Source organism: Penicillium solitum, assembly GCF_028829755.1.
Source record: "Penicillium solitum strain IBT 25940 chromosome Unknown utg000006l_segment0_segment0, whole genome shotgun sequence".
In the NCBI taxonomy this organism is placed as follows: Eukaryota; Fungi; Ascomycota; class Eurotiomycetes; order Eurotiales; family Aspergillaceae; genus Penicillium; species Penicillium solitum.
In genome coordinates, this window is record NW_027072126.1 from 196,554 (window position 1) to 223,612 (window position 27,059).

The following is a 27,059-nucleotide window of genomic DNA, read 5'->3' on the forward strand; positions in this document are numbered from 1 at the left end:
GCCTAATTAGGGGCATAGGGGGAAGTGTAGGTTCAACTGCAGCTTCCACAGCAGCATTCATTGGATATATATATCCCATTGCACCTTCATTTTCCACAGCCACACCCTGTTGAATTTCCTCCAAACTCCGCAGACTGCCTATATGGGGTATCTGCTTCTTACTGGCAGCCCTCTTTTTGACAATCTTCTTATTTGAAGCCTCCAATTTCGTTAGGCGGTCTTCCACAATAGTAAGCCGAACTGCGGTCCGAACATACATATCATGCGATCGATGAATTCGCCGTTTCAAAGGTGAAGTCATAGGTCCCGATGAAGGGTCAAGTCCTTTCTTGATCTTAGAACTTATTTTTTGAACTTTTGAGAGGCCCCAGAGAGTATCCAAATTGCTAGTACTACTAGAAGAAGTAGGCCGTAGGGGGTGGTCAGGAGGGAGAGAGTTAACAGATTAAACACAAATGTTAAGCTTCTCTAATACATGATTAGCATCTAGAGGTACTAGACCAGCACCTCTAAAGCTATTTTGTATAGTAGAAGCTTTAAACGTAGCTTTTCTTGCAATAGGGTAGATTTGAAGGAAGTCGTCTTTATCAATCGAATTCACCCCGTTCCGCATTTCTTCCCCAATCAACCCTCCATATGCCTTTTTTAGTATAGAAAAACAGCCTAAATCAAGGGGCTGTAGTAGATGAGACGCATGGGCAGGCATATAGAGGCAGATTATCTTATTCTCCTTACACAATTTATCAAATTGTGGAGTAAGATAAGAGGAATGACCATCAAGAATCAACAATATATAGGCCCCTTTTCGGGTGGAATTAGGTATAAAGTGCTTCTGTAGCCAATCGAGACCAATCTGATCACTAGTCCAACCATTTGGACTAAGATTGATAGCCCAATTCGGTGGTAAAGGGAACCAGCGTTCTAAAAAGACCTTACCTTTAAAGATTAGGTACGGCGGGAGAATACCACCTTCAGCGTTAATAGTCTCAACCACAGTGATCCATTCACGATTTCCTGCCTGTAGAACCTTTCGTTTACCATGATATTCCGCAGAAAATATAATATATTGTGAAGAGGTAATACCCATCGCGAATCCCGTCTCATCAAAGTTCCAGATATCAGCCGGAATAATACCATATTTGGCGGTGCCAGGAACCCTGAGTAGAGGGAAATGTTGCGGAGTGGTTGAGGCATCCACCCTATTTAATATGAATGGAGCCGCAGAGATGACTGCCACCCTATGGAACTAGATTGATGCTGACCCATCAAAGCCGAGCATGGGCTGTTGTACGGGTGTCCAACGACGTCAGTGATCAAGCGTTGAAAGTTGCTGTTACACAAACGGTCGTCGCGGTAGAAACCGGCCCTGCCCCGCAAAAATGTACGGGTTCAATGTTTATGCATCCCAGAATTGGAATGAGATAAGGTACTGTTTGTCTTTACTTAGAAACGATGGTGCGTATCGCCCGGGTGAATCCCGTAATATCGAATAAAATGGTCTCGTGCATTCATCAGCCACCTCTCATTTTATCTGAAATCTACTCCTACGGCCGGAAGCGATCGGGAACCCGTCTCTGTCGAGCAGATCGACGGACAACGGATGAGCTTGAGGGGATAGAGACCGGGAAACGATCTGAACGCCGGGCAAGCCGAGGCGATCGAGGCTGCGAGGGTACTGTTGGAACACCCGACCCCCCTGCTATGTGTATGACTTCGAGAGGCCTTTCTGTAATCGACTCGCTAGTAACATCTCCAGCCACGGAAGAGGAAAGGAGGGCGCTGAAAGACCCGTGGCATCGACTGTATCCGTAATCAGTGAACAGAGCACGGGAATAAAGGGTGATGAGTTACGTACTGTGTCGGGCAAGAGGTGTTATTCCCGGGCAACCGATGGGCAAGCCAGCCGTCCATGCACCCCAAATGAACCACCCCCTTACATGCATCGCATTGCAGCATGACGGGATCATCGCTGTCTTCCTCAAAGCAGATCGGACACACCTCGCCATCTGGACAGGACCCTTGGTCGAAGCTGTGAATCTGGATGCAGTGCAGCCCACCGTGCTCATTGTTGATGGACAGGATGGCTGGATCGTTCGGTGAAACATCCCAGGGCACCCGATCCATTGCAAGCATATCTGACGTGACTTCACGACCAGGAGGCTGAGATACCTCTAACCATGTGGGGGCAGGAATTCCCGGGAAGGTGATCTCGTCAATATCCCATATCGGAGGAGAGAGCGTATGTGGCTCAGAGGAAATTCCGGCTGATTCCTCTTCTATATCATCAACCACTTCAGCTGTAGATGGCGAGAAAAGACATCGTTCTGTTGACGTTCTTGATGCCATCTCTTGCAGAGGAAAAAGAAGACAATGCCATCCAGCTGAGAGTCAAGTGTAGAAAGATCGAATGGGCTCCGTGCAAGGTTGTTCAGCTTGTGCCGACCTTCTTTCAGGGTCTCTTTCTTCACAGTGAGCTTACAAGCATTTCCTTTCTGGGTAATGCCACAGCAGGACTTATCCTCCCTGAGGGGCCCCATCTGACAGACAGCCAAGGGGTCCCAAAGCCACTGAGAGTCTGACATCTTAAGCGCAGAATATGTATGGGGGAGAAGGATTCAGGCAAATCTGAAATGCAATGATTATAGCGGTAGAAAGTCAAACCATTGTGAAGATCTAGTTGAGCATATATAGTAATCATTTTCTCTTAACCGCAACTATGATACGTATTGGCTGCATGGAACGCGACGACAATTCCTGACTCCCAGGGCAGATGGTTGTGCTCCCGGGAGCACTCGGGCTCCTAGGGGCTAAACAAGAGTTCCTGGGAGTCATCTAGTGCACCCTGGGAGCTACCATCTTCTGTAACATTCACCAATAGCCGTGAAGGCTCTACACCCCTTTTGGAAAGGTGCTTGGACCATCTGAACTGGTCGCATGTGAGGCTCCACTGTGCCCTCGAAGCACTTTATGAAAGCAAAATTCTTATATAACTGAAGACGTACACCTTTTAGCCACTTGCTCTGCTTTAAAAATTTCACTTCAAGTTGAATCGCCGTCATCATTACATCTACAGCAGATACTCTTTTCATCGCTGCAAACATGGACTGGAGCTCTGACCATATACAATCAATGTTCGGTCGAATTATCGGCGATCCCACTCACCGTTTGGAGTGTATATGGGTCGAAAGAGAATGAAATTTGTTGCCGAAATACCGTGTCGAAAGATTCAAGGAGAAATGGAGCAATATGCCTCAAGACGTTTCAAGAGCTTCTTGTCGGCAATTCACCTACATTGAGACTCTCAAAGGCAGCAAGTTACATGCTATGTGCAGAATGCAGACGTCATTCCTCTAGGGCCAGGAAGTGTGCCCAACGATGGATGCATTTGCTTCACGCTCAAGCCAATCAAGTTGAGAGAACCACACCAATTCAGCAACATGACTACGACCACGATCCATTGGCACATCGCTGGCCAACTGGTATGTCCTACGGCATTGGCAGAACCGAATGCCTTCTATCAGCGCCTCTTTCTTGTCATGTAACCCATGATAAGTTTTCATAGGCGGCAAAATAGAGGCACAAATCTCTCAATGAAGGACATACACAACGTACTCTTCGTGCAGCCAGAAATGCCAGAGATCGTTACATCGAGGTCTTGGTCAATTATTCGCAAACAAACAGGCCTCATCCAAACCGTTCGGCCTGACAACAGCCATCACCGCTTGACCATGGTCAAAACAATATCCTCTTCCTTGCTGCCTCCTATGTTGCCTCCTATATTGCCCTTTTGACCAGATTTCCCCCTACACGGCAACGACCAAGCTTGTTAGCTAGCCTATTGATAGCGCTAGCCCTACCACCTTCCCCAGAATGGCACTCGCCTGTATCTATTTAGCATGAATGTATATTCAATCTTGCTGGAGTGCATACCAAACTCGGAGTTGCCTGTACGTGTGTGTACTTCCTGGGGTCCATCACCAGGCAGCAACACTGGTGATGGAGCTGCAGACCGCCGAACGCGGTTCCATTCAAATGCAGCCTCAAGGGTATCAGAAGCAGGCTTGGTTCGTAGACTGGTTTCAGCAGGCTTAGGAGAATCTTCCCCCAGAACAAGCTAAAGCTCTCGCGTCAGCTTCTGGGCAAGACGAAAATCCATATCGTCTCAAATTAAAATGGCTCCGTGGCTTTTTTTGAAAAAGTACTGTGAAATAAGGAAGTGACGGTGTTTATCCAAACAGGGATGCATATATATAGAAACGAACCCGATTAAAATGCTGCCAATACCGTCAATAGCAGAAGGTCAAAGCAGATCCTACGTACATACAACCGCTGGCGACGTGAGGCTTGCTGTTTATAGCCTCGGTCAAGTTGGCAAACGGACATCAACACATAGGAAACAGGAACCATGCACATTTATACCATCGTTTAGCATTGAGTTAGCTGCTCTGTTCTGCGGCCTTTGTGCCATCAATTTCCGAGTCACCGACATTTCCATCGCTAGTATCTGACTCCTATATTTCTAACTGCTTTAACAACAATCAAGAATTACATATGTTGACTCCGGCTCATGACCGGGTTCCTTGGCACCGCGCTCCTTCAAAAGATAATCTATCACGCCTCCCATCTTCTGAGTGAGTTTATAGAAGATATCCGCCAACCTAGATATATAGTCCCTATCCTCAATTGCGTGTTTTAGGGTAGCCTACATATCACCCAGTGCTTGTTAGAGCCTGGTCTAGGCTCTTTCTGCCCGGACGGCCCGAGTGTCCAAACTAGCAAGGATACGAAGATGCTCCTATTCTCAGGTTAGATAGGCTTCTAAGGAATCCTGTAAACCTACCGAGGAATCCATGTTATAGAAATGACAAGGACCAAGTCGTCAACAGTAGGCAGCTTGAAGCAAGCAACAGCTCGACATTTCTGTATCAAAAAAGGATATTTCACTGGTATTTATAGCTTTATATCTATAGTCATCCTCTAACTAGCGCCTTCTCGGGTCCCCAATAGACGTCCCTTTCTACGGGCTTTCAACGGGCTATATAAGCTTGTTTCTAGCCATACGCGGTTGCACGAGTATAGAAACTGCCTTCAGGCCTGACCCTCTGTAATATAACCGGCCGAACTTTGAATCACCTGAGAAAATCTACCAGGTCTACACATCAACAATGACAGACCAGGACGAGCCATGCCAATTTTCTTGACACCCGTTAGTTCTTAGGGCGCCCCACCCTAGAAGGGCCTCCCGAGGATATTTATCACAAATTGGAACTTCGGCGTCGAAGCTTGTGAGGACAGACTCTCTGCCTGGAGGGCAAAATACGGCCTTAATTCTGAGAAAAGGGTGAAGAGAGACAACAGAAGGGGAAAATCCAAGGGCGCCGCCCGGGAAAAGTCGACCGAGCCGGTGTCGCATGGGACGGAATCTGGGCATGCTAGTCGGTCCAGGCCAAATCGCGTACCGTACCCTGGCATACGCCTCCTAATCACAGATTAATGGAAATTATGCCACAGGATTAAATTTACCGGTAGTCCACAATATGTTTTCGATTTCTGGTTGAGTGGCGGCACTATTGAATCGCGATCGACTCTAAAGGTGGAGTACCCTATAGGCCTCCACGTATCAGAGGCAATATTGTTCGGCCTCCCCGAATGGTCTCTAAAATGATTTTACGGTTTAACGTCTTGAGCATGGACCAGCACGCGGTCCACATACTCTGTAACTATTGCTGTAAATACTTACGTCATATATCATACTGTAGACCTTCTCTAGCAATTAGCCGCGACGAGTGCGAGCCAGAGTATGGTTACCGTTTCTGGGCCAAACAGATCTATAAGGTCGCGATCAACCCGATTTGGAAGGCAAAATTACCACTATTCTTTTAATTATTAATGGGACTCTATCCCCCGCGCTAACTGAATGGTCTACAAAATGCCGGACAGGTCAAGGCACATAACGGATAGCGAGAGCCGGATACGGGGCGAAAATTGCACGGGCCAGGCAACACTTGGATTGTTGGAATGAGCATGGGGTCAGTATTCTAGTGACCTGTTTATTGAGGATGTTTATGAGGGCTGCCCACCGGCATGTAGAGTGCTCTATCTCGTACAACGCTCAGTCCAACCGCAGGATCACTAGTGACGGAACATCACAACCGTTGAGGAGCCTAGCGGTTAATTGATGGAGCAAAACCGGAGAAGAAAATGGTCAATGGCCGGCCACCGGAATGTAACCATATCCATGATACTACAGGGATAACCGTTTATTGCGGGCCTGTCGTCTCTAGTCAGGCCGGTGAATGGATTTTCTCCCCAACCTGGCAACCTCACAATATTGCGGTCCACATGAATCGGTGGTAAATCTACTCATTTCGCCGTGGTCTAGATCCTAGCCAGTACCACCGGAGACCTTTAAAAGCTCGCGTTGCCCACCTGAACTGGTAAGTCTAGAGCAAAAAACCGTTTCTTCTTGTGAAAGCCTCCAATATCGTAACCACTTTCAGAGGCTTAACGTTCAACATGCCTTCCCGCAGATCGGCAGCCCAAGCCCCCGCTAGAGCTAGCCAGAGCATTCCCGAGTCAAATGTTGTCCCCAAACGCGCTCGGCGGACTACTATCACTGGACCTGATACTGCCCCTCTGTCAGGCACTCAAGGCACACACCTGCAGCCACCGCTGGTATGTCCTGCCATCACCGTCCCGTGAATACAAGTATACTCAGACCTAATGCGGAATCTAGTCTCCCTCGCCGATAGCCAAGACCCAGAAACAAAAACATTGGAAGATTGTTCATCGACCATGCTTGCAGGTTTTTAAAGACGCTGATAGAGAGCGGGACGAGTCAATGCTTTCTATCCAGCGACTAGAGGCCGACAACGCCCAAGCCGCAGCGAAGATCCGCCAGCTGAGCATCGAAAAAGATCAGTCTCTAGTCAGGGTCCAGGCATTTGAGATGCAAATATGGAATTTGAAACAGCAACTAGAGACCGCGCAGTTCAGTGGCATGGCGAGTGATGACTTGTTGCCTTGGCTGATGCAGACGAGCGCCGATTTCATGATTGCGCAGACCAAACTTTCTAGCAGAATAGAAGCAGAGAAGAACAAACGCCTGGCCGCGACCCTGCCTGCTTCTGATGTGTTTCAAGGGAACTGGCAAGCCCAGAATGGGCACCTTGGAATGCTTGATACCAACTCGCTTCCAGGTTATTCACTACCGAGTACCCTTCCGTTGACCAATCAACAAACGCTGGCCCAAGCCAACCAACAAGCCAACCAACAAGCCAACCAATACACATCGCCCTTCTGAAGATGGGCGTGGTGTGGAGAGGGAGATGGGTCGCTTTACAGAGGAAGCCATGCTGTCATAGTGATCTTACGGGCTTATTCATCTAGCTAACATAAAATGGATATATACGTAGCTTTGGGATAGTGTGCAATATAATTTATGCGGCTTCACAGGTGCCTGTCTTGTAAATGGAGGACTCAGGGAATATCGTTATAAGATCCAAAGTTGGATGGATCATGTCGTAGAATTTGAGTGGCGCGAATGAACTATAGCTTCTGGAAAAACCCTGACATCGGCGCAATGCCTTTAGGGCAAAGGGGAAGCAATATGGGTGTGTATTCAATTTCTATACTCTTACGGCTCTGACCCTTCTACGCGGAGCTCGGTGATCACTTCGATTAGCCTTTTGTGGATATCTTGGCGTGGTCTTGGCGTGGCTGGGCCTGGCATTTTCAGGGGTAATTTCGAAAGAGGGCTAGCGGTGATTTGCAGATCCCGTTCGCAGATGTATTTTTATCTCGCATCCACGGTCGGGCGACGCCCTGATTGCCTTCCACACTCGTCCTTTCCTTTTATGCGTTTTTTCCCCCGCTATAATAGAGAAATAATACTGACAGCCCCATTATCCGGAGATTATTTTACATAACCTACATTTCCTTGTGGTGATACCCATGGGTGACCCACTTACAGACATGAGGATGCAATGGCACTAGGGGAACGAATGACATCTGCGAGATTTGGTTGGATTGACGCATGGTATGTCACGGCATTCCTCCGTAATACGGTGGCTGGTAATTTGGGCCAGATTTGGTCTAGTGCTCGGCCGTGCGCCAAAATATCCGATCAGAACCGGGCCGCGGCACGACCCATGTCGGCACGGATCGCAAGCTTTCTTTCCTCGCATGCGTGCATGGCGCACAGTCCATGAGTCACGATCCCCTTGATCTACCGCTATCACGTTGACCTCACGTCATTCATCTGGCCTTCAGGCGTTACCAGCAGCCGCGAACCAGGAGTTATTGCACTAGCCATTGCGCTAATTATTTTGGTATCCAGTCCTACCACCTAGACAAGGACTGACACATGAATCTCGGCACGAGCCGCATAGGAGATGTTGATTATTGCCGTATTGACTACTTCTTGCGACTAGGAGTGGAGTGGACGTAGTCAGTCGCATGTTCTCCCTTAAAGAATCTAGATATTTTGATAGTGGCGAAATCAGCTACGAATGGAGCTTGTTCCGCCAGCCGGAATGAAGAGGTTGGAGATCACGACCTAAAATGGCTTGAGCTAGAGAGAAGATAGATATCGCGCTGCCCATAGCTCGGTTTTATCCCTGTCTGGGGTGTGGAAGCCAAAGTCCCAAATTTGGGTGATATGGATCGGACAAGAGCGGGCATCTTCGGCCAATCTGGCAAGAGTAGGTCAGGGCAAATTTATGGCCGGGATATGCTCGTCAAAAATAGTGACCTGTGATTCGTTCTCAAGCGATGTGCTAGATCCCGTAATAGCTAGTTCAAGCGAGGCGGACTTTACGGATCCGTAAATCATTTTTATCAAGGCCATTGGCAAATATTGGCGGAGCGAAGCGGGATAAATGGAGTCAGCTTCCTCCGGTGCGTGATTTAATGATAAACGCGAAAATATGGGGTCGATGATAAGATTATACGAGTGATGTGGAAATTATAGAAATTACTTACCGTGCGTGGATCCGGGATGCCTGCCGGGGATATAGGGAATGGTGATCGTGGTCCGAACCGGAAGCGACTGAGCTTCCCCCGGACCAATCCCAAAGTTTTCCTGCCGTCTAGACCGGTTCAAGAAGGTCAAAAAAAAAAAAAGCCTCGCAGCGGATTCGAGATCATCAGTCCTCCAACAGGACTACGACCGTTCTCAAATCTACCACGGAATTCATCGTCTCTATGCGAATAACCTTGGCTCTCACAAGCGACGTGGTTTTGGCGCGGAACTTGCCTGAAGGCAACACGTGATCCTCATGCGAATTGCGTAATACCACGTCGTCGATGAATGAGACCAGATACAAATAATGGATAGACAATGGATAAACGGATTATTGAGTGATTTTCTCCATTGTGGTAATTTCCAAAGGCTTCGATTTGCGTTCTACATGATTGTTGAATGACGACAGGGCCCGTCTCACGTCCTTTCGATCCTCAACTGCACTGTTCTTGCCATTGTCCTTCTATAACATCCTAACCTTTTCTTTCAAGGCAGCCACTTCTTTCCTCGCCGTGTCAATACTATCCATCATGTATCCCACTTTTTGCTGCATTGCTTTGTTCCACAGGTCCTGGCTCTTGAGTGAGTCTTCAATAGATCTGATGCGTATTAGCGTGGGAATCCTGGGGTCGTCTCTAAGCACAACCACTCACTGCATTCGCACATCCAATCTAAAATAAACAAGCTGTTAGCATGCAGGACCACGGATAATTCCATAGGGCGGTTTGGGACACTCACTCTGCCATACAATCGATGATTGTCGATTCCGAGCCTCTGGGGTGACCAGGGTTCGGAGGCTTTACATGTCTGAGTCCATGCTCGGCCGCACTTTCACGTTTTATCGCCCGATGAGTATCTTCTTCATCACTGCATTCATCCATTGAAGTTCCCATGCCGTCGTCATCGGATTGAACGTCGGTCTGCTGGTAATGACAATCCTCGCCAATGGAGCCAGCAACTGATCTAGACGGGTCGTGAATATTGCTCGGCTCAGGTGAACCCGATGAAAACAATTGAGACATTCGGTCTGAGTATCTCTGCAAACTGCCGTTAGGCGGAGGCGTCTGGACACCCATTATTATGTTGCTTGAAGTAGGTCAAGGAGGGGTTTGAGGAACGAGGGATGATGAGTTAGTCCCGTAAACACAATGGGGGAATGGGCTCCTTTTTAAGGGTCAAATTGAAACAAGTACCCAACGAGTCTAGCAATGATTACCTGAGCTCAGTACCGCTAAGTACCCTCAGAGATATACAGTATGGGTGGATTCATCCACGGCCACTGACAGAGGTCTCCAAGCCTTCGAGCGGACCCCAAGAGAGGGAAGTAAAAAGGAAAAAGAAAACAGAGACAGAAAGAATGTAGAAAGGGAATTGTGGTGACCTCAGGAAGTCCGTTGGTTGGGTAGGGCCTATGCTTCCGCCAAGTGTAACAGGCCCCCTCAAGTTCGCTTTTATTATTTATTACTTAATATTTATGATTCCCGAACGACTTCAAATTTACACACAGGACAGGGGTGAAAGACCGTAGTCTGGCCGGAGCGTCGGAGATTGGAGGAGAGATTCGTACCTGTGACTGGACTACAACCGAATTTTCACTGGGTCCAACGTTTAAAAACAAGGTGACAAATACCCCTCGGAAATCGACCGTTTTCTCAACGGGTGGGATATACTGACAGGCTGAGACACCAACCTCACAAAACCGCTGGTCTTTTCGCCCAACATGAACAGCCTGTTTAACCGTGTGTACCCATTGGCTTGAACGGAAATTGCCCTGGCTAACCAAATGCAGATCCTTCTTGCTTCCGCACTAATCTCTGTCCCTCAATATCTATGCCGGAGCACTATAAACGGTCTGAAGCAGAATGTCTTTGGTGGAGAACAACAGACTAGCGCCTTGCCGGACAAGATCAGAGATAGCGTTATAACAGAAGACCACAATTGAAATATGCTGCCGGTGCTTTTCCATCATTGATAAACCGTGGCCACCCCCAAACTCGACCGACTTCCTTAAACACCTCCCATTGCACGGTCCCTGCACACCCTCACTTTCCACCGCCATTCTGTTTCAGAGGTTTAATTGTCTTCGTCAAGATGCCCAAAATTCCCTGGTCTCCATCGGAAGAAGAGAACCTCCATCCATGGCTACTACAACATCGAGGGATGTCGTGGAAAGCAAAATCCAAGGCATACTTCAGACAGTTCGGACTAAAGCGAACGGGCGAGTCGTTGCGAGGCAAACGGAACTATCTATTACGAGAATACCGCGCTATGCAGAAGAGACTGTCTGAGGCCTCCCAGTCGGGGAAACGCCAGCCACGAGTCCGACGCGAAGAAGCCTTGAGAATATTTCTGCCGTCTTCTCCCATCTTCACACCCAGAGCGTCCAGCGCAACAGCCCACCATTTGCTCCACGCGATGCAACAGCTGGCAGATCCGGAACGTCGCTGTATGACAGGAGGCCCGGAAGGTGCAGACCAGAGTCTATTAGGTGAGATGGAGAGACAGCCCTGGGCGACGGCCAGGAGGGCTAATGATTCGATAGGTTATACGATCCAAATGCCACATACTCTAAGATCCGACCCCTCGCGCTACGTTGCGTACCACTGGAAGTTTATACGCCGCGTGTCAGCTGCTTTGAGGCATCGCAAAATGCTGCGATTTAATGAGCGCTCACATTCGTCCCTTCGGTGTACATCCGGATTGTTTTCGTACTAGGCCTGTCGCAGTTTTCGCCATATCCATGTATATATATATATTGTATTGCCGTCCTCGACAGCTTGCTGGGTCAGCACGGCTGAGCTTTGATTGGGACTGATCTACGGCGCACTTTATGTAAAACTATTTCATTTGAAACCCCAGTGATTACTGCCTCAGGAACTTTCGGGTCTGGTAGTAATCCCTTTTCTGGATTTAGCCCTAAGAAAAAATGTATCGGGGTTCTAGTGCTCTCCCGAGAACCCTAGCCAAGACATTCGCTCTACAATGTACAATAGCGGCGTAGCGCTAAAAGTGGATATAAGGTAGTTAACGGGTTTGATCGTTAATAATTTATTGATACTACTTTCGCGAGTATCAGGAACCCATGCGCACAGGGCACCAGTAGTTCCATGGTTCGCGTCGACAGGGCCCCACTATCTATGTACCTCCCGTCCATCCCGAATTAAATGACCGCTAGGAAGGGAAGATCAAACACATGTGGGGTTGCTTTGATTACTTTAGTAAGTAATGCATATTTACGTACTTTGAGTTGTATACCCTTGAGCTTTACCGCAATGGCGGGAGTTTTCTTATTTTGGCTGGTGAAAAGGTTGCTTCTAGACTCGGGAACATTTTTACTCATGACATTGTATCCAAAGTGCAGCGCTTAAAGATAAAACCATATCACTCAGCTGAGTCTTGCCGTAGGGCACCGTCTTCACTGTTGTTTCATTTCTCCGGCTTGGTTAGAGGGCTAATGACTAGTTAAAGGGCCAATGACTAGTCACTGAGGCACTGCCCGTTTCTTGCGCGCAGGATTGCTCTGAATGGTGGAAACTCGCCTTTCCTTGCACAACTCATCTAGGCGATTTTTCAAGTTCTCCAGTGTTCCCTCTAGTTCCTGGATCCTGCCTTTGAGTGCTGTTGTTTCGCTCAGTAATGCCGCGTTTTCGGTCAATACATCGGCGAAGCCATCCTGTGTAATCCTCTTGATGAAATGTTCGATCTTCCTATTCATTCTGATTAGCATCTTGGTTTGTCCACTTGCAAAGCAGGCGCGGAGTCTAGCAATGTACTGGAGAGGGAATCTGCCAGATCAAGGAGAAGGTTGTGACACTCACTTGACTCGCTTGTGAAGGCTGCAAACCCAAAAGTCAGCAAATAAAGCCAATCATTAGTGTGGTGGAAACTCACTCCGGGTCTTGGTGGGTTGAGTGCGAATATTGCTGTGCTGCAAGGCTTCAAGTCAGCTACGATCTATCTCGCCCGTGGGCCTGGCCTGCAGATGACAATACCTTTTTCCTTGTCGGTACGGGGTGTCAGATCAGGGGTTTTTTGGAGTGGGCGCTGCTCTTGCGTGAGGCGAGGTGAAGTCACTGTCGGGGTTTGCTCTTCCACTGGATACATCATGCTAGAGAATCGTGTTTGATAGCCACCTGGTTGGCTTCTGGACCCTAGACGTTGTGTATACGCCATTGGTAAGATGTTAAGAAATTGAGAGCGAAATTTCAGGATAGGGAGGAGGAAGAGGGAGAAAAGGTTAAACGGGCGGAAACATGATTTATGCTTGCGGTGGATCACGTTATTGCAGGCACTAAGCGCGGACCGGTAAATGCCGTGATCTGTGGTTTATCATGTGTCAAAAACGGATTTACTATTCGTAAAAAGAGAGTAAATGCCTAGAGGCGGTGATCTTAACTGTCCTAGTCCAGCTAGAGTAGAAGGCGATTTATAACTCACGTAACGAAAGTGCTGCGAGGGATTTCGACAAACTTGTCACGACGAGTGGGGCGAAAGAGGGCCATTTGACCATGACATCTTGAATTCTCGAAGATACTAGGATATGAGGGTAGTTAGTTGAACGACCGGTTTCATAAACCTCGTTTAATTCACATGCCCCGATTTCAATTAAACGGGTACCAGAGGCTCTCACTTGGGGTTCATTGGATATTCGTAGACTCGATATCCACCCATCAAAAAGTGGGACTGACCACCAGGCGAGGCTGGGCTCGTGTTGCATCGCGTTAATGGTACATGCCGGGTGCCGTAGCAGAATATATAAAAGAGCGATACGCGCCCACTATCGGAAACTAGGAGCAGGCTTCCTGCCCTCGTGCGCTCAGATGATTTATTTCATCTCAGCTCTCTATTTCTCGTCTTCTGACTTGAAGTTCTGCCGCAGCATTGCGGTCCTCACTGCCCTGAGCCCCGTGAGGTTATATTCTGTGCTCCCTCATTGCCTTGAGCCCCGTGAGGTTATATTTGTGCTCCCTCATTGCCTTGAGCCCCATGAGGTTATTTCTGTGCTCCCTCATTGCCTTGAGCCCCATGAGGTTATTTCTGTGCTCCCTCATTGCCTTGAGCCCCATGAGGTTATTTCTGTGCTCCCTCATTGCCTTGAGCCCCATGAGGTTATTTCTGTGCTCCCTCATTGCCTTGAGCCCCATGAGGTTATTTCTGTGCTCCCTCATTGCCTTGAGCCCCATGAGGTTATTTCTGTGCTCCCTCATTGCTTTGAGCCCCGTGAGGTTATTTCTGTGCTCCCTCATTGCTTTGAGCCCCGTGAGGTTATTTCTGTGCTCCCTCATTGCCTTGAGCCCCGTGAGGTTATTTCTGTGCTCCCTCATTGCTTTGAGCCCCGTGAGGTTATTTTTGTGCTCCCTCATTGCCCTGAGCCCCGTGAGGTAATATTCTGTGCTTCCCCTAGCGATGTGCAGGCACCTCTCCGTGGTGCTAGGGATCAGTACTCAGTGGTCGCAAGTCGATACTCGAGGAAGCTAAGACATGCACAAAACCTGTTTACTACCTTGTTTCTCTTAATCCGCGCACAGCAATCGTATCTCGAGCTTTCCCGTATGCACTTACAAGTCGAACGGGTGATACATACCTTGGACGTAATTACCGAAATTAAACTCGGATTGCTGTTCCTAACTTAAAAGAATAATAGTAAATCAAGATTCACGTTAGCCAGACCTGTCTACCAATGCCATTTGACTTTGTACACTTGGAAGTACCATGGTGCGCTGAATTCAGTCCTGGTACTAATAGAGAAGAGAGCTCTCTACATGAGGTGTGATGTGATAAAGCCCAAGTCATTTTCAAGCCAATAAACCCAAAGTGGGCGGATTGTTATGAAGAGTGGTTATGGAGAGTGGTTATGGAGAGTGGTTATGGAGAGTGGTTATGGAGAGTGGTTATGGAGAGTGGTTATGGAGAGTGGTTATGGAGAGTGGTTATGGAGAGTGGTTATGGAGAGTGGTTAAGAAGTGGTTATGGAGAGTGGTTAAGAAGTGGTTAAGAAGTGGTTAAGAAGTGGTTAAGAAGTGGTTAAGAAGTGGTTAAGAAGTGGTTAAGAAGTGGTTAAGAAGTGGTTAAGAAGTGGTTAAGAAGTAGTTAAGACCTGGGTGTCTTGAAAGATTCATCTAATTTACAGACGGTTCTTTGCACCTTCGAAATAAAGTGAGCATTAAACATTAGATACATACTATGAATGCAGTAATAAGATAAAGTGGGCGTTGCAAGGCAAATAATTGATGAGTGTAAGGAAACATGCTAGTGGAATCAGAAATTGCGGGCCCAGCTACAGTAGTTGAATTGCTTCTTGGGATCGCCTTATGGTATGTTCTTTGACAACCACGACTTAGATGACCCACCCCCGCTTTGCTCTTCAATCTGCGGCATGCTAGACAGTCTTCTCACCTGTTTTCTGAGGCCAGTACTTCTCTCTCCGTTATCTACTATAGCTTCGTTCCCGCTCCCAGCGCACAATTCAGGAACTTCCCCAGTGTAAGTTACAGTGATATTCGAAATCAGTTTTAGCTCCAATCTCTCTTTCTTTGTCTCCAAGGCCCCACCCACCTCAACCGCACTAGTCCGTACCAAGACATCTTTCTGCCAACCATGCATTTGTCTAAATCTCCGATAAGTTGGCGTTAAATATGTACAGTAATTTCTCTTAGAACAATTTTATTTCTTTCGGTAACCAGGGGACACAATTTGCGCTCTAAATTTTCGAGTTTCGTCTACAGTAATATTCGAAATCAGATTTACCTCTGCACTCTTGGACTTTCATTTCCGAACCCTATTTTGAAACAGGCTAATCTAATTTTAGCCAGTCCCCAGTAATCCTTGTCAAACGGTAATGTATTCTCTGGTAACAATGGATGGGTCACTGTAATGATACCGTAAAATGCGTTGGAATTGATAGAATCTTTCCTGCAGAGAGACCAAACAAGGTGGGGAATCCTAACGATTCGGCAAGATCCCCCCAATTCTACTCCATTAAGTCTTGATCTTCCAATCTCGATCAGGTTTTGGGCTCTCCCTCCCTCTGTTTCCCTACTCTGTACAAAGTTCTAGGACATAGCCAGCATGATGAATGTTGCATGGTCTCTCACATTCTCCGTCCCTTTATTTGGACCTCGCCCGGTATAGAACGTAGTTGGAAATCTCTGGAATGCTGGACAGGGATAAATCAACAAGATAGCCTGTCGTAAACATGCCGCCCTTGTCGCGGCGCAGGGGGCGTAGGGCAACCGGAGATGATTGAGGGATCTCACCTTTCTAAAGCGGGCTGTCCAGAGGACGGCATATAAAAGGCCCCAAGCGACCGTTTGATACCCCACAGACTAACGTATCCAGCTGAGGCACTGCAAACTGATTTCAATTCTCTTTGTACTTAGCATGATTGCTCTCGCACTTTGTTTACCTGAGTCTCACTCTAATGTAACTGGTGACCGCTACCATGCCCCGGAACCTGATGCACGCAGGGTTCCTCGATTTACCGTATGAAATCCGACGCCAGATATACTGCCATTGCATTCCCCGACGAAAGCAAGTCGATGTTGGATTGCCGTGTTTTCCTTTGGAAGATTATTGCTTTATGGAGAGCAACTTTTTCAACCGAGATTACAGCAGGGTCAACGTTTTACGACTTTCAAAGCAGATTACTGAAGAATGCCTGGACATTCTCTATGGGGAGAACACTTTCCGTCTGTGCCTGAACGGAGGAGGAGAGTGGGACATGAGGCAAAACTTCACGGAGAAGAACAGGCGTCGAATGAGATACTTGATTGTTACTGCAAATCCTGCTGGTGTGTCCTATGAGATAAGCACGCCAGATGATTCTTTGTGGGCTTCAATCCTACCAAGCCTGAAAGCTCTCGTCATAATTCCAGAGCAACCAATCAGAGCTCAGGGGTACTACGATGCTCCCACACTGAGGCAAGATATCGATAAGTGGCTGGCTTGGATATCCCCGTATTTGGAAACCATCGGCCATCACATACCAGAAGCATTGAACGTTATAGTCGACGATGACGGTAGGAAGGATACCAGAGAGCTTGTTCAAGCATTCCTACCCGCTACCTGTAGACTGAAACGCTCAGTTTTGGGTGATTTTATCTTTCAACGAGGGCGATTCTCTATTGAATCAGGTTATTGGGATGATTTATATGATGGGCCGACTAGTTCGCGAGATGTCTAGACATCGCGAAAATTTTGTGGCTGCAACATACCACCATGGAAATTCTTACAATTTGGACGATGGATGGATTTCATTTAGGCTGAAATTTCGCTTTGGGGGTATGCAGCCTACCTTTTCTATGTTTAAATACATGATATGATCCACTGAGATTGGCCCAAAGCTGCCTGAGAGGCGATTTTGATCCTCACATGGGAGGCCTGTGTTTGTTTTCAATTTAATCTGTGAAAAGGCGGGGGTACTCCAATATCCGGCTTTATAGGTGGTGTCACGGTTAGTTTTTGGCCCATCCACATTTGAGGGACATAGAGACTTCCCAATTGCCGCAATTTCTGCGGATGTTAATGATTGTTAGCTTGTTGCACTCAGCTTCAGCGGAAAATCTGAGACGTGGTAAAGGACTGGCTCTATATAATATGGCGGATAAGATGGAGCTTGGGGAGAAGTCGTGGATCCATATTGCCAGCTTAACGTAAAGTGCGCGCTCAAGAGTCTCTCATAGAGGAAGACCCTCATTGTTAGGAGGGTAGAGTGATATCATGAGTATAGGAGTTTCGCGTAAATTACACCAAGGCAGTTTCCGTAGCGTCATGTAAAATACAAACTCTATTTATAGAACCAGGCGATCGACGAAATTTCTATACATAGATTAGCGTGTTTCAAGCTAGGGTTCGGTAATGAAAGTCAAAGAGTGTAGAGGTAAATCTGATTTCGAATATTACTGTATAGAATATGAACTGAAAGTCTCATTAGATTGGTGCTTCTAGGGCAGCGCCAAGTACCTATTTTGTATTTCCATCATCGTGGAAACCAGACTGACCTAGTGCTCCGAGTAGAAAGGAAATAGTTGCGCGTTGTAGGCAAGATGCGAGTCATTGATGAACACTTATTGGAACATAAAATCGATTGTCACTAGCCTACACAATCTTAATAGCAGTACATTTACGATTATTGATGGAGCCGGAATAGTCAGACTTTCGTAGTTCCAGCTGAAGTTTTCCGGTGTCGCACGAAGAACTCCGGGGGTTTACCTGGCTGAGGTCGTTCCTCGATATCAAAGTGAGGGGAATCAGAAATGAGGTCGCTGAGCTTGGAATACCCGTGTGTGGAGAGGTTGAAGTCTGGGTGTCGTGCCATGAGGTGCTCGTCGACGTCAGATAGCCTAGCCCATTCACCATTATGGAGAGTCGTCTCTGCCGTATTTTGCAGCAGACTATCTGAGGCATCATTCCCTCGGGCCTCTTGAACTGGATCGTGAGATTTAGGCCCTTCTACCCCATTAGAACTCGGTATAAGTAAGCTCTGAACGATGATTAAGGTCTTCAGTAAAGATGAATTCATCGCACGCAGAGACGAAAGCTTCAGGCGTCTTGTGCTCCCCGAATCCATACACCTTCAGCCCAGAATCACGAATCCGAGTGACCAATGGAGTGAAGTCGCTGTCACTAGAGACGAGGCAGAAGCCATCGAAGTGGTTCGAGGTTAACAGGTCCATCGCATCTATGATCATAGCTGAATCGGTTGCGTTTTTGCCGTGGGTGTAGGCAAACTGCTGGATGGGCTGAATTGAATTCCTAGGTAGCACATCGCTCCATCCTTTTAGCCCAATATTGGTCCAGTCCCCGTATGCCCGCTTTACGTGAGCTGTGCCGTATTTTGCGACCTCCGCAAGCAAGTGTCTGGCGATGGAAGATTGCGCATTGTCAGCGTCAATGAGAACTGCAAGTTTGGCAGTGTTATCGGAAGCCATTATCGTATACGTATACTGCATGAACGAGGTTGAACCTGGTTGTTGTAGTCATGCTTAATAGAGCGTCATCGGCGTGTCACACCCAGGTCCCGTCTTAGTCACATGGTATCTATATATGACGTCAGGAAACACCTAGCTTATCATAAGTTCGAATAAACACGAGCCCCTTCAAGGTAATAACGAGTTTCATATAACCCATGCGAGCCTCTTCACGCCCGCGACCAGTAAGCGGCACAGATGATCCAACACTAACGTCGTAGTTTCCTACGTGGAAGGAATGCCAAGAAATATAATCCCCTCTAAAAGAAAAATGCGAGGTTGGCGGAAAGATGTCTTGATATGGACTAGTGCGGTTGAGGTGGGGCCTTGGGGATAAAGAAAGAGATATTAGAGTTACAACTAATTTCGGATGCCACTGTAAACAATATCCAATTCAAGTACTGTAAGTCAGTTCGGACAAATTGCGCAGGTTGGAAGTGCCACTACCGGTCGGCATGTGAGCTGACGCTGACTGCCCGCTTCTAATCAATCGGCCTGTCTGCTGTACTGCTGAGAATTATGCCAAAGATATACTACCGCAAGTAAGTGCCTTCCCCCACCCCTTTTTTTTCTTCATTCAAGAGGGTCAGTAAAAGTGATGTTGTCGCTTTGAGTGATTCAGTCTCGAACATAAATAATTCTCGGCCCCAGCCAGTCGTCACCATCATCGCACTTGCTTGCCTTGAAGTCGCGCGTAGTCCAGGATGCGTTCCTTCAATTACCTTTTCTTTATCGGAAATGTTGTGGCAGGCAGTTACTTGGCTATCATTGAGGGCAATGACGGCGAGAACAACTGTAGAGTGTGGTCTGAGAATACCCACGGCTGTACAGGCTATTCAGCAACCTTTGCTAAACTGAAAGGCAAAGATTGCTCGGGTGAGGATCCAATTTAAATCAAAGGCCCTCACGCTATTGTTAACACTGCTTAGGTTTCATTGGGGCCGGTTCCGACGATAAATCGGTGGAAGTTGATATATGTGGCACTGAAAATGGAGAGCAGGTTGCTTGGGTGACAGTCAACAAAAACGGCACAGTCTCTTTCCTCAACCGACAGGGAAACACGTCTAGTTGTATGCTTGAAAACGGTCTTAAGGCGCCCAGTGGGTGTACTGGTTCCTCTCAGACGATCACGCCGATCTCTGCAGGCAGCCAGTCCTCGTTCTCAACTGCAACCGGCACGTCCACTTCTGAAACAGCCCGTGCTGATCAATCTCGAACTCCGATATTCTCATCGGCGCCTACAGACAGTCCATCTTTGGCTTCGATTTCAGCCGGTAAATCGGCTACTGGGACGCCCCGTGCTGATCAATCCCCAACTCCGATATTCTCGTCGACGCCTACAGACAGTCCATCTTTGGCTTCAATTTCAGCCGGTAAATCGGCTACTGGGACACCCCTCGCAGATCACTCTCCAACTCTCACGTCTAACCCGGCATGCAAATGCCCTTGCAAATCTGCAGCCGTCTGATGTAGATAGAACTACACTGCCCAGTGCGAGCCGCAGGCTAGTTAATTAGAGCTTATCAGGTTTAGTATAGGATAGTTCGAAATCAGGTTCACCACTTGCACACGGAGATTTTATTTCGAACCCTCCTTTGAAACCCACTATATCATTTAGAGTAAACCTACCCTTCCCCCTTCCTCTGTATTCCGATACGGTTGTAAATTATAACCTAAAAAGCTTAAGGCCCTCATCAAATATGTGGAGCAAGGGGACACCTCGAGACCCATGACGACATCCCTGACAGCGTTCGCGAGCAACTTTACGCCGAGGAGAATCAACGATGTGAAAAAAAAAAGAAAATCCCAGATAATTCTGCGATCGGCTCAACCTGTCCTCCAATCAATATTAACAATTTTCTCCCAGCTGGATTATCTCAACAGTCGATGCCTTCTCTTGTTGTTAACGAAGCTTCACGTGCTACCTCTGCCTGTTCTGAACCAATCATCGTTCACGGGCTACTTGATGTACAGGATGTGTGTGTGTGTGTGTGAAATGCCCTGAAACGAAGGAACGGAGTGGAAGGGGTTACCAACCCCACGGCTGCGCAACGCCGACGTTGATGCTGCCAAAAACACAACGAGAAACACACACCCTACTCTCCCGCCAAGCCTCTCTCTCATTGGTGCCAGTTGGAACCCAGGTCACGTTCCTTCCTTCTCGTGTTCGTTTGTCTCATTTTGTCTCTTTGCTTAATCATCCTGCTTTGCATGTTTTGCAAGGATCATCCTTGTATGTTATGCTGTATACCCTTTCTGTCCGCTATCGCAATAATCTGCCTATGCCGGTACTGCTTCCTCATCATTCTGGCTGTCTGCTACTCTCTTCTTTCTATTCGCCTGTGCCAAGAAATGCTCCTATTCGCTGCTGGTTTTGGTAATCTAGCGTGTGCTACTGTCACGCTTTCGCTCTCGTTTCAGGGCCACAGCGTGCGCGGAGCGCGTCACCAGTGGCCTTGATTCGCCCGTCCGCTGGCCTTTCCTCGCTTCTGGTTGGTTGCTGCTTATGTTTCCTTTTTGGCCACTCCCTCTTGCTTCTTACTGTTGCAATTGGCCTTCGATTACCTCCCGATTTGCTTTAGCTTCCTCGTCTTCCGCTCTATTGGCTTGCTCCTCTACGTTTGATCCTGCACGATATGCATTGGAAACTCCCTAGCTACGCGCCGCAGTAATGCGTGGGCGCTTAGGTAACCAGATAGTCATCTAAAGTACTAAAAATAGAGTGCCCCGTCAGTAAAAGGGGGTAAGCAGGCTACCACGACAACTAAGGGTCAGACCACCGTGCCACGTACTCGGAATGGAATCTCCAAGCTCGATATAAACTCGTCACCAAGGGAAGGAAAGCGTTCGACCGGGCGGAATGGAACAAGATCGGCGAGGAGGTGTTGCGGCAAATCGGCCCGTGGAAGGAAATCAAAACACGACCAGCACTAGACGGCATGGTGCAGAAACTCATAGAAGCAACAACCGCAGCCGTAAATCGGTATACACCTGATGTACGCCCGACACCATATTCCAAGCGATGGTTTACCCCGGACCTCAAGGTTCAACAAACCAAGGCCAACCAGCTCCGCCGAAAATGGCAGGAATCCTGTGCCCAACTTGGACGAGAAGCGCACGAGTGCTTCTGCTCCTTTCGTCTCCAACCAAGGTGTACACAAAGTCGCGGTTATTAGCCAGCCAAGAGACGACATCTGATAGTTGCTTAGGGTTGACTTCAAAATTGTTTGTGTTGACATCCGGCGGGCTGAGATATATTTGCCATATATTTCGTGGAAATAAAGAGGCCCAGGCCTGAGTTGGAAGCACTTGGTTCGTTTCGTTGTTGGTGCTTGACTCGGTTGGAGGATCGACATGATACTGGAGGGAATAACGAAGTAGAGCGGCCACCATAAGCAACCACAAGACAATCAATAGCCCGACTTTTAGCACATGCTTCTGTAGCCTCGAAAACCGGAAAATGCTTTCAAGGCGCACCACAAAAGATCGGAATAATGAGGGGAATCGTTCTAGCCGCTCCTTGAACATCTTGCCGAATCGCTGCAGAATGAGTGTCATGGAGAGCAAGGTCGAAAGATGTGTCAAAGATCACATACAGTACAGGTTTGTTGCGGCTTTATCTATATTTGCAGACTGGGCCTTCCGCAGAATTTGGTATACCTGCGCCTCGCGGGAGACTTCTTTCCACAGCCCCGATGTGGTTCCTTTTCCAATAACAGTGTAGCCATATTCAACACAAGCAAGTTCAAACGGAGTATGCCCCACAACCGCCAAGAGGTGTGCATCGGTCAATGTTTTCGTCCAGTTGCGCATTAAGTAAACGGACCAAATCTTTTTAGGTAATCGGATGCTGGGGATTGTCTTTGCTTCGATGATGGAGCATCACATTTGGACAGCAGTCATCTAACACACTGCCAGACTGCAATCCGAGTAAACATCGTTGGGTGCAAAATTGCGCATCGTGATACCGGGCCTGGTTGCCTTGATTATTTCCCGCGTCCCGTTGATGACCTGCTCGTTGGGAAGATGGGGAGGATGTAACTTGGTTGAAGCCCGTCTGCGGCCAATTGCTTGGTTCGAATTGGAGCCTGATGAGTCTGGCGACTGCGAGCGACGCTGTACAGCCGAGGGTGCACAGCTGGTCTGAGATCTTGTAGGCACTCGGTGAGCCACTGCCTTTGGAGAATCCGGTGGAGATAATGGCGGTTCATAAGCTGAACCGGAATCAAGACTCGTGTACTTTAAGGTTGTGCTATCGGAGTGGGGAAGAGTCTGCGGCAGTTGTGCTTTAGGAATCTGGGAATGAGTGTGGTCAAAACTGGTCGTCCAAAGAGGAAGCTCTGGTCGTGCGGAATTTCGCCATTCTTGGCCACGTGCAGGTGAGCGAAAGGCCATCAAATACAGGCAGAGCGTTCTTGCAACAGAAGTCTTCGGTAACCTTTTTCCAATGAACTTCAAGAAGACAGCTTACAATAACATCTTCTGCATCCCCGAATGAGAACCGAGTTAAGTTGTTGACTGACTCATGGCTTCGATCAAGGCCGTTCATCCATCGGTCGATGGTGTTTAGATCTCATTGTCCATTGGCAAATTTTAGATATGGGTATTGCTTGGTTGTAGAGATGATTTTACATTCGATGGCGCCGAGAGAACGATCGTATCCTCGACGCAGAAGCAGGTGGCGGACCGTCGTATCCCGCTAACCCTGTGCGTCTGATTAATTCAATCACTTGATTGTGTACTTCCTGTCAACGTAAGCTAGCTAATATTATATGTCGTCAGATGGAGATCAGTCCTTCCTTCCAGTTTAGTTAGCATTAGCACAAGCCCGTCGCACTGCTAATCTCTAGACTAGAGATGGGCTCGTCAGATCTGTCCTTGGTATCGATCACTAGAGAAGATGAGCAGTAGACAACAGGCCGCGGTGAAAAGACTGCTGTTACAATACCGTATTGCACTCAGAGAACCCGATCGCCGTGAACACATCAATTGAAATCTCTTTCTATAAACTAGCTGAACCCTAGAAGCCTCGCAAATAAACCTTGACATGCCCATGCTTGCGTTCCTTGGCGATGGCATACGCCGTCTGGCCATTTGAATCTTTCAGTCGCTTTTTCACACCACGCTGATTGGCCAACAAATGCACAACCACTAAATGCCCACCAGCCGCACCCCACCAGAAAGATGTTCTCCCCTGGTCGTCCACCGCATTTACATTTATGTTGGGATGCTCCAATAATATTTCGGCAATTTCAAACCTACCGTGAGCTGACGCAAACATGAGCGCAGTAAAGGAGCTAGGGCCTTGGTCATTGATCAACAAAGATTCTCCGTAGCTGAGAAGGAGATGGACAATGTCGACGTGCTCCATGATTATTGCGACCTGAAGTGGCGACGTCCCCGATGGACTTTTTTGGTTAATGTCGGCTGAACTTTGTAAAAGAAATTCCACCATTGAAAATTGTCCTGCGCGACATGCTGACCAGAGCGGCGGAAATGCATCGGCAGATTGAGGGCTTTTATGAAGCCCCGGCTGACGGAAGAGGACTTTGATCAAGTCTAAGGAGCCATTTGCAGCAGCCTTTGCCAAAGGTGTCTGACCCAGCTTGTCGGCGCAATTGAGGTCCAGATTTGTTTGCTGCAAGAGGAGCTCAGCCAGTTTTATGTCGGAATTGTTCACTGCATACCAGATTGCGGTACGTCCATTCTCATCTTGATAATTAAGGTTGATGCATGAACTTAAAAGCAAGGCTTCAACGATGAGTAGTATTTTGTTGATGGGGAGAAAACGACCGTGTCCTTTGACAGCCAGAAGCAACGGAGTTTCCTGTCGGTGGTTGAAACAGTTGACATCAACTCGCGGATTTCGTACAAGCATTTGGATTGCTCCATAATCGCCAATTTCTGTCGCTAGGTGCAGTGGTGTTTGGCCATGATGGTCGCAGATGTTGACATTTGTCCGCTCATCAGACAAGAGAAGTTGGAAGATGTAGGTTTGGTGACAGGTCAGCGCAATTGAAATGGGCGCATTTCCGTCCAGGGATTGGTTATTGAGATCAATGTTCTGCACATTGAGGAGTCGTTCGACAATTTTCACGCTTCCATGCAGAACAGCGATCGAGAAGGCACTTTCTCCCAAAGTATTACGCTGTATGACTTTCACTGAATGATGGCTTAAGAGCAAATTAACAGCGTCTGCGTACCGCAATTTTGTAGCCAACATGAGCGGTGTAAGGCCAGAAAACGGTTGGTTGATATCTGCCTTTTCCCAACCCAGAGAGTGCTGGATGATGCCTAAGTTTCTATGCTCGATTGCCCAATGAATTGGCGGGGTGTCTTGGAAGTCTATGCAATCAAAGAGGCTTTTTGTGAAGACAACGTTGGATTCTCGAGATGTGAGACGCAGAGTTCGAAGGTCCTTCTTGTCGATGGACGTGCCAATCCACAAAAGTAATTCTAGTGGAAGTCCCAAAAGCGGCATCTTGGCAGATTTTGTGAACGTATAGGTAACGACTACCTATACAGATGGTAATAAAAGAATGGCTAAGAGTAATAATTCAGAGAGAAGTGTGTCACCCCCAGTAGTTGGCTGAGGAGCTTTGGAGACGCATTTCTTTGAGGCAGTGACTTCTATTTAAATATTTTTTGAGGGCATATCATGGATACGGATATATTTAAAAGTGAATGTCGAGTCACCGGCTTCTAGGATCGTGATACTTACTCCTGGGATCCTGCGGCTGGTTCCTAGGAGCCCCAAGGATCCCGGGATATGTTATAGTGTTCCCAGGAAGCACGCACCTATTCCTGGGAGTTATGCATCGTATTTCCAGGGTTATACATATAACATACAAGCTAAATTGAGATATGATCTGCTGGACCCACATGGTGCATATGGAGTCCCCTCCACGCGGAAGCTTCCTCGCGCTACGTCTTTAATCTAGAGTCGACTATAGATTTCCTTGATATTGATTATTCATCCGGAAGACGCTGTCCTCATTCACGTATACGTGAGACCCTCACAGCCCAAGAGCAAGCAATACGATCCCAGAAGCTTGTGGCTTGACATCCAAAGTAGACGATCTTATACCGATGAGGCCGACGTTTACACCGCGGGAACGTCAGCAATGCATAAGCCCTCTAATATTATTTTAAATAGAGGCCATTGGCCTTTGAAAAAATGTATCTGACAATTATCTTATTTCTCCTACAAGAAGTGGTAAATCGTCCGAAAAGCCAAAACCGATCAAAAATGCCTCCACATAGAAGACGTGTGGCGTCGGACCGCCCGAGCCCATCCCCCTTACCAATCGTTTATCAAGGTCAGTCTGGGATTGAAGTACCATGAAAGTTCCGAATTAACTTGTCTCAGGCATGCAACATCCAAATCAAGGCTCGAGGGAATCATTACGAGTATATATTCTGAAATGTCAAAAATGCAACAAAAATACTACGAGGCAACCGTTATGCTACAAAACTGCGACAACATGTTACGGGCCCACGCAGTGGACAAAGCCGGCTTGGAGAAGCAGAACCAGTGTTTTATTGAACATATCAAGATAGCTCAACAAAAAGCTTGCAACCTAGAGCTCAAGAATAGGGAACTCGAGTACCAACTGGCAAAAGAGAGACAGTACCACCCCAAACAATTAGAAGGAAGGAACAGTTAAAGATTTACTGTTGAAGTCACAAACTTTGCCCGGTCACCATTCGCACTCTAGGTATTCGGGTTTACCAGCTTTCGAGGTCCTCACCAGCGAGGCTCTGAACAGGAAGAAAGAAGAGGTTTCCGGAGAATATCAATGACGCCATAATTGATGGCCAGGTGAACAAGGTACTACATCCATTGGGGCTAGAATGCCCAATCCTGTGGATTAGGGCATGCGAAGGATCATTTTGTTGCGGCGACCGTTCTGAAACGGGATTATGTGAAAGGCAGGCAGTGCATTACTTTGCCTGAGCCCGCAAGAAACAGACTGTAAACAGATGGAGGCGATGTATTACCTAAATCAAAGTCGTTTCAGAGTTTTGTATCAACACAATGTTACAATTTCAGTGTGCGACGATAGAAA

The 27,059-nt window shown here is 47.6% G+C and overlaps 6 protein-coding genes across 6 annotated transcripts; 3 read left to right on the forward strand and 3 right to left on the reverse strand.

The window, feature by feature from the left end:
* Positions 1–16,463: 16,463 nt before the first annotated feature.
* On the forward strand, positions 16,464–17,204 carry N7455_009207 (uncharacterized protein; the record flags this gene model as incomplete). The annotated part of the gene is made up of 1 exon (XM_065606133.1): positions 16,464–17,204. One exon carries the CDS (start codon positions 16,464–16,466, stop codon positions 17,202–17,204), a length of 741 nt encoding a protein of 246 aa, XP_065460598.1.
* Positions 17,205–18,170: 966 nt separating this feature from the next.
* On the reverse strand, positions 18,171–18,972 carry N7455_009208 (NYN domain-containing protein; the record flags this gene model as incomplete). Its single annotated transcript, XM_065606134.1, has 2 exons — positions 18,171–18,448; positions 18,510–18,972. The coding sequence occupies 2 exons, from the start codon at positions 18,970–18,972 to the stop codon at positions 18,171–18,173; spliced, it is 741 nt and encodes a 246-aa protein (XP_065460599.1).
* A 722-nt stretch (positions 18,973–19,694) lies between these two features.
* N7455_009209 (uncharacterized protein) lies at positions 19,695–20,458 on the forward strand (the record flags this gene model as incomplete). Its single annotated transcript, XM_065606135.1, has 2 exons — positions 19,695–19,866; positions 19,920–20,458. 2 exons carry the CDS (start codon positions 19,695–19,697, stop codon positions 20,456–20,458), a joined length of 711 nt encoding a protein of 236 aa, XP_065460600.1.
* A 2,435-nt stretch (positions 20,459–22,893) lies between these two features.
* On the reverse strand, positions 22,894–23,385 carry N7455_009210 (uncharacterized protein; the record flags this gene model as incomplete). Its single annotated transcript, XM_065606136.1, has 1 exon — positions 22,894–23,385. The coding sequence occupies one exon, from the start codon at positions 23,383–23,385 to the stop codon at positions 22,894–22,896; it is 492 nt and encodes a 163-aa protein (XP_065460601.1).
* A 625-nt stretch (positions 23,386–24,010) lies between these two features.
* On the reverse strand, positions 24,011–25,471 carry N7455_009211 (ankyrin repeat domain-containing protein; the record flags this gene model as incomplete). Its single annotated transcript, XM_065606137.1, has 1 exon — positions 24,011–25,471. The coding sequence occupies one exon, from the start codon at positions 25,469–25,471 to the stop codon at positions 24,011–24,013; it is 1,461 nt and encodes a 486-aa protein (XP_065460602.1).
* A 952-nt stretch (positions 25,472–26,423) lies between these two features.
* On the forward strand, positions 26,424–26,657 carry N7455_009212 (uncharacterized protein; the record flags this gene model as incomplete). The annotated part of the gene is made up of 1 exon (XM_065606138.1): positions 26,424–26,657. One exon carries the CDS (start codon positions 26,424–26,426, stop codon positions 26,655–26,657), a length of 234 nt encoding a protein of 77 aa, XP_065460603.1.
* Between the last annotated feature and the right edge of the window lie 402 nt (positions 26,658–27,059).